This window comes from Rhodamnia argentea, chromosome 6 (assembly GCF_020921035.1).
Source record: "Rhodamnia argentea isolate NSW1041297 chromosome 6, ASM2092103v1, whole genome shotgun sequence".
Taxonomy (NCBI): domain Eukaryota; kingdom Viridiplantae; phylum Streptophyta; class Magnoliopsida; order Myrtales; family Myrtaceae; genus Rhodamnia; species Rhodamnia argentea.
The window spans coordinates 15,551,528-15,558,199 of record NC_063155.1 but is presented as its reverse complement, the minus strand read 5'-3'; the positions used below and the strand labels follow the sequence as shown (position 1 = coordinate 15,558,199).

The 6,672-nt window shown below is 40.8% G+C and overlaps 1 protein-coding gene across 1 annotated transcript; it reads right to left on the bottom strand.

Annotated features, from left to right (window-relative positions):
* Positions 1-1,008: 1,008 nt before the first annotated feature.
* On the bottom strand, positions 1,009-2,140 carry LOC115728867 (agamous-like MADS-box protein AGL80). Its single transcript, XM_030659282.2, has 4 exons — positions 2,042-2,140; positions 1,881-1,932; positions 1,701-1,795; positions 1,009-1,647 (listed from the first exon to the last, which is right to left on the bottom strand). The coding sequence occupies exons 1-4, from the start codon at positions 2,138-2,140 to the stop codon at positions 1,009-1,011; spliced, it is 885 nt and encodes a 294-aa protein (XP_030515142.2).
* Positions 2,141-6,672: the final 4,532 nt, after the last annotated feature.

Sequence of the window (6,672 nt, the reverse complement as noted above, 5' to 3'; positions counted from 1 at the left end):
ATCGTTGTAACGTCCCCTTCGATTTCCTCCATAATTGTTCCGGTTTGCATAATCATCACGTTCTTCATCCGAAACTTCGGTCTCCGCTTCTTCCGAACTCTCTGAATAAAGAGGATTATCCCGCCTGCGAACAGGAACAGGCCTATCGACAGGGTCACCGCGAGCAAAATCTGCACCCGGCCTTCTGCCTTGTCGCCGATTCCGATTCACATCAACGCCGAGACCCTCGAATCGATCCGCTATCTCGTCAAATCGCTCTTCGAAACGACGAAGGCCTTGATCAAATCGTTGATCTATGCGTTCCATTAAACGCTGCTCCAAACGTTGCAGCGCGTCGTCCCCAAGGATTGGGGCTCCAGTGTCTCGAACATCGTCACGAAGACCACCGCCGGTCGCCATAGGCTCTGATACCACCTGACGCAACGTTCGGCGAATAACGCAAGAAAACCCTTGCTAAAAGAGAGAAATCTCGAAAATTATGTGAATATTATTGATGATGTCCTTCAAAAAACGTGATAAACACCTTTTATAGGGTGTTATCCTAACCCTAGTCCAATTAGGAAACAAAATATCAAAAAAAACGGAAAATTACAAAAGTGCCACTGAAATAAAATTAAGCCTGAAAAATACTAAAAAAAATAGGAAAACCCATCTAGACATTCTCGAACGGCCAAAATTCATCGTTAGTCACGGCCGAAGGCGGTGAGTATTGATCAAGACGCCGTTTCGCTTCAGCCTACCGAATTTGAGCTCAATCCGACGTCGTCGACCTGATCCGCCGGTTCTAGCTGCAAGACCGTTTCGCCTTCCGATTAGATTTGTGTTGATCCAATCGATCTAGAAACGTATTACTAATGACATCCGCATCAAAAGATAATCATGCAATAATGCTGAAAAACTCACGAATTTATTTATAAACCCTAGATGTTCAGATCATTCCTTGAGCAATCCAAGGACAGCAAACCCTATCCCCCTCTCCTCTCAAGATAAAAAGGGATCGTGGTCGGGCTAAACAACGTTTTGGGGATTCTTATTGTTGTTGTTTGGCCAAACAACATTTTGGGGATTATTACTATTGTTGTTATTGATGTTGCCACCAAATGAAAGCAGCATCAGCTCATTCCCAGCGAATGGCACATTGGGCTCTTGGCGATTCCCCAGATCCACGAACCATTGTTCCCTTTGCATGCCATTGTCCGCTTCCACTTGCCCCACATTTTCAGTCTCAGCAAATCCCTCCAATGGCACATCTGGCGGCAGTGGTGGGGGTGCCGCAACTTCACCGACCCCGATCCCCAAGACCTCCTTGAGGCTGTCGGACCTTTTGACGACGTCCTTAGCATAGTCATCAACCACCCACCCAAGGTCTTGGAGATCCATCACCCTCTTGCTTGGCCAAACTGGGGCGGTGCCGGTGAATGTGCTAGCCAAGGCATTGAACATGTCTCTGGTCACCTCCCTCCCACGGTTGTCCTTTCCATGCTTCTTGAGCTGTTTGTTCGCCTTAGCGATCCGCTGCATCAGGTAAGCCTCGTGGCTCACCATCTTCTTGCTCTGCTCCATGTCCGACATCTCCTTAAACCTTGAGACGTGCGCTGGACGGCCACTGGGGAAGATGGCCATAGATCTGGCTGACGGTCGTAGGGGCTGTAGACAATGGTGCAAGCGTTGATGCCGCACAGGGTGCTCAGCTCGCTCACCTTCTTCATGAGGCCCTTCTTGCTCTTCTTGAATGCCACCCTTCTCGAGGCGTCATTGGTTATGTACTCGAGCTTCACCTTCCTTCTCGTCACGGCTGAAAAACAAGAGAGAGCACAGAACGCAAGATGATTAGGCAAAGAAATCAAGAGAAGCACAGAAGGGAAGAATGCTTAGGAAACATGGGAACCTTTGGCTGTGATTGTGGGTGTTGCTCAAAGGGGCTAGGGTCATCTATAGCAGTGGAGAATGTCACAGAACTAGTGGTCTGGTCTGGCCATTCCTTAGGCATTAATTGCCTGGTCTAAAAATGGTGGGTATTTTGTCAATTGAGTTGCCTTACTTGAGCCTTCACATGATCAGCTCCACTTCCGTGGATATTCTCTGGACTCTTCTGAAATGGCAGGCAAAATGGTGTGAAGGGGCTGGGATTTTTAGGCATATTACGAGGATTTAATGTATCTATAGAAAACGAAGGGCTCTATGCTAGTGATTAGTGATTTTCGAGGAGATATATGTCGGTGTTGGCGCGTAGTATAGTCAGTCAATAATCATCTCTATTATTCAAGAGGATCATAGTAACAGATTGCGATCTTAGTAACAGATTGCGACATGTATCTAATATCACATGACTGCATTCACGTGACAGTTATGATCATGCCTATGCTTTTATACTATATATGCAATCATGATACCCAAAAAATGAGAGTTACTAAATTAAGGAATCACCATTGCCGCTTTATTAGATATTAACGTATTTATCGATTGCTATGTATTTATGTAGGTGTGCCTTTAAAGGTAGATCACATGACATTTAAGTAATAGTCATGCCTCTATTTTCCGCACACAATGGTTACAATTGTATATATTTCATATCATTGGAATGGCAATCATCACCGTACACCAACAAATGATAATAAGTTGCTATCAATTACTAATTCAAGAAATCTAGTAAGATTTCAACAGAAAACGACAAATAATAGAAAATGCTTATGTACCGGTCCTATATGGCATAGCCAACGCTGACGTTGATGATTTTTTTAAAAAAAAAATTGATTTTCTTTTCCTTTGTTCTATTTTTCTCTTTCTTATTCGTCTTGGCTAGAGAGGATTGGGCGAAGGCCTCGTCCCAACCCTCTCTAGCAACTGGCGAGGGCATGTAGGCCCTTGTCCAATGGCCGATGAGGGTCATCATGCCCTTGCTAGCCACAGTAAAGACAACAAAGAAAATAATAAAAAAAATTCAAAAAAATGCAAAAATTATTCAATTTAGCGCCGACAATGCTATGTTGAACGCTGACATGCACATCAGCGATTTCCAATCAAAATTCACTTGATAGATTACATTGGCAAATTATCAAAATATTTAAGACTAAATTGACAATATTAAAGTGTTTAGGACTAAATAAGCATAAATACAATAAATTTAGGGTTTTTTTTATTTTTCCTGGGCCAATTATCTCCTACTAATATCCATCTCGTTCAGCAATTTATGAAGCGAACTCTGCCAACCAATTAGTCACTTAATCCGAAAAAACCCCTGGCACATTCTCACTCTCTTTTCCTTCTACATTTTGATAGGGAAATTACCAAAAAAGTCCTAAACCTATTAAATTGTGCCAATTGACTCATAAAATATTTTTTTTTTTTTTTGCCAATTTAGTCGTAACCTGTTGCAATTGTCCCAATTTAAGTTTAGAATTTTTTTTGGAAAAAAGAAAATAATATTGACTTGTTATTAAAAATTATTCACGTTAGTATCGGTTGGCCAAATGGACTAAATTAGTACAAATACAAAAGGTTTAGTACTAAATTGACCAAAAAAAAAAGTTTAGAATTGAATTGACACAATTTAGGTTTAGATTTTTTTTTTTTTTTTTTTGTAATTTTCCCACATTTTGCCTCTACCACCACATCGCTTGTTATTGGGGAAGGACAATTCCGCCAAGGATACCCGAATAGCAATGTGCCTGTGAGGGAAGCAAAGGGCCAGTTATTACCTACTAGTAATGTGATGACCAGGTCCAACAAGTGTGGGGAGTAATCGACAAGGCAAGAGAGCTCGAACAGGGAGCAGCTTCCGACAAGTTTCTAGGACGACAAGCATAGGTGTAGAGCGAACCTAAAATTTGTATTTGAAACTTAAATTAATTAACAAGAGATGCATTTTACCTTAACGACAATTCTTAGTATTGGAAACCATACATCAAGTGCTCGAACACTACTAGAATGGTCGATCACTTGGGCAACTGCTTACATATGTGGCAAAGATCATAACTACGAGTCCCAACTTGAGAAATGTCAAAGCAGACAATACCACGGATGAGTAAATTGACGTATTTTGCCCTAACGGCGATGTTTAGTGTTGGAACTCCAACATCAAGTTCTTTCAAATGAGAGCACTACTAGAATGGGTGATCATTTGGGTAAGTACTTACATGTGCGCCAAAAAACAAAATTACGCTTTTCAATTTGAGATAGGTCAAAGCGGATAATACCTCTAATGAGCTAACTGAGTTAATCCATGGACGATACAAGTAGCCGAACACTGGCACCCATTCATTGAGGCGCAAGGCGTGCCCCACTTGTCAACCCGTCACCGACTTCAGGAAAACCTAGGACATCTCACTCTCTATTTGGCTTCTCCATTTTGCCTCTTATCACCATTTTGCCTGTCATCATGATGCCTCTATGATCGCATGCCCGCCATCATCATCCTCCTGGTTGCACCTCTCTCTCTCTCTCTCTCTCTTCCCTTGTGGCTCCCCTCTTTTCTCTAGGTTCATTGGCCACTAAAATCAAAGGCTTGATTGTATGGAGGCCAATCGAAACTCATCTTTGTGATAAATCCTAATTCCACATGGACGCTTATGCTAAAAAGATGGATGGTAGATTGAACTATCAATGATATCCGCACAATCATATTTATGTACTCCTCTCTTTAGTACCATCTCTGGTACTCGGTTATTGGACTGTTTGATATGTGTGGGGAAAAATACTAAAAAAGTTCTAAATCTATTGCACTTGTGCCAATTCAATCATAAATCTTTCAATTTTATTAATTGAGTTCTAAATCTTTTGATAATTTGCTGATTGGGGTCATTCCAGTCAATTTTGATCAGAAATTCTTGACGTGAATACGGATTGTCTTAAATGGCACGGTTGGCTCTAACATAGACATTTTTTAATATATACTAATTTTTTAATTCATTTGAATTTTGCATGTATTTTTATTTTTTTATTTTTTATTTTCTTTGCTTTTTTCTTTCTTAGTGGCCGGCGAGGGTCTCCGGCAATCCTCACCCACCACAAGGCCTCACCACCCTTGCCGGCCACGAAGGCCTCTACCAAATTTGGCGACGACATTCGTGCCCTCGCTTGTGATTGATGTGGCACAAAGGCCCTGCTAGGCCACCACAGCCATAGGTGAGGCCTTCGCGCCCTATTCGGCAGTCAACGAGGGCCTTCACGCCCTATTGGCACAAATACAGTAATTTATGACTTTTTCAATAATTTTTCCACCATGTATGGATTAATCACCTAGAACCTAGTAGTTTCTCTCCCTTCCTTCTTTGTTCTGCCTCTACCAAAGCCTTGTTGTCGTCGTAGTGCCTTTGCAACTACATTCTTGTCATCGCCGTCCTCCGCCCTCCCTAGTGCAGTCCTCCCTCCCTCCTTTGAGCTTGAGGCTCTTCTACGGGTTGAGAACTTGAGAGGTCGATGGCCTATGAAGATCTCAAATTAAGGTTGAATATACTTGACCTATGAGATAAAAAAACCTAGCCCTAAGTTTTTTTCCTTTTTTTTTTTAATCGACAAGCCCTAAGTTGAAGCAAGTCGCTAGAAGCAATCAATGAAGAAAGTGTGGCCTAATATATAGGCCGATGTCTTTTGCCAACCCCAAAGTGCCTTTAGACCCATGTGGGCTGGCCCTCTAAGTTGATCCATGGGCCACCAAACCCATATGAAACCACAAACTGTATAAGTAGGAGAAGAAAGAATTGTAAGCTATATTTGAATTGCTACCCGAAAAATCAAGCCAATCTCATTGTATGAAAAAAATCATGCCTTACGATAATATTGCCTCAAGAGCATTAACTTTTATCATGTTTCAATATTTCTGAAACGGGTCTTACTAACGAGTGCCTCAAGAGCACTAGCTAAACTTACTAAAAATTAGTAATAACACGTGTCAATACACCATGAAAATCGAGCAATAATGCATTTCGGAAAAACTCACATATTTTAACTACAGATACGCGTTTTTCCAATGTGTAAATTGCCGGTCTTACGACACTCTTTAACGGGTTCTTTCTATACGAACTATTCTAAATTAAATATACTTAGTAAGTACCAAAAAGTACTCATAACAATAGGACATTTCAATTAGTTGAGAATAATGCCGGGAAGTTAGAGCAGCAGATGCTCCCCATTTTAAAATCAATTGTGTCAGCCATCAGACTCTTAATTAAATACATTATCTTGGCTTCCAGCTTTCAAAGTCACAAGGCCGTTGTATACTAATTGATGAGCACGAATGCAGCTAACTTTGGGTAAACACTTCCATCATCATCCAGCTTATCGTCGTCGCCCCCGTCGCATATGAGGAAGCGAGTCAAAAATGACATTTCAAGCTATAAAAAGTAAACCCTAATCAACTTAGATGGAAGTCCCCATTAAAACCAAATTATCAACTTGCAATCCATTCACTGTCACTCGACTTAAGCATGGTAGGCTCATCAGAGAAGAATTCTTAAATGCTATCTCCACTAAAGCTCTGTTTGTTTCGCGAATAATGAATGATATTGAAAATATTTTCTTAAAAATAATCGATTGTATTATTTATAAAATAAATGGACGAATTTTTTTTATCGTCTCAAGAATGTTTAGGCAATTTTATTGACTATTTATTTCATACACTACATGCGATCGTTTTAAAAAAAAAAAAATTTTGCGAAATAAATAGAATCTAAA

What these genes read in the sequence shown, in the direction of transcription:
- LOC115728867 (XM_030659282.2), bottom strand. Translation starts at nt 2,140, where the DNA reads ATGCCTAAAAATCCCAGCCCCTTCACACCATTTTGCCTGCCATTTCAG. An exon ending in CTGATCATGTGAAGGCTCAA is followed by an intron (nt 1,933 to 2,041) that starts GTAAGGCAACTC and finishes CCACTGCTATAG; the next exon opens with ATGACCCTAGCCCCTTTGAG. An exon ending in AGAAGGGCCTCATGAAGAAG is followed by an intron (nt 1,648 to 1,700) that starts GTGAGCGAGCTG and finishes CATTGTCTACAG; the next exon opens with CCCCTACGACCGTCAGCCAG.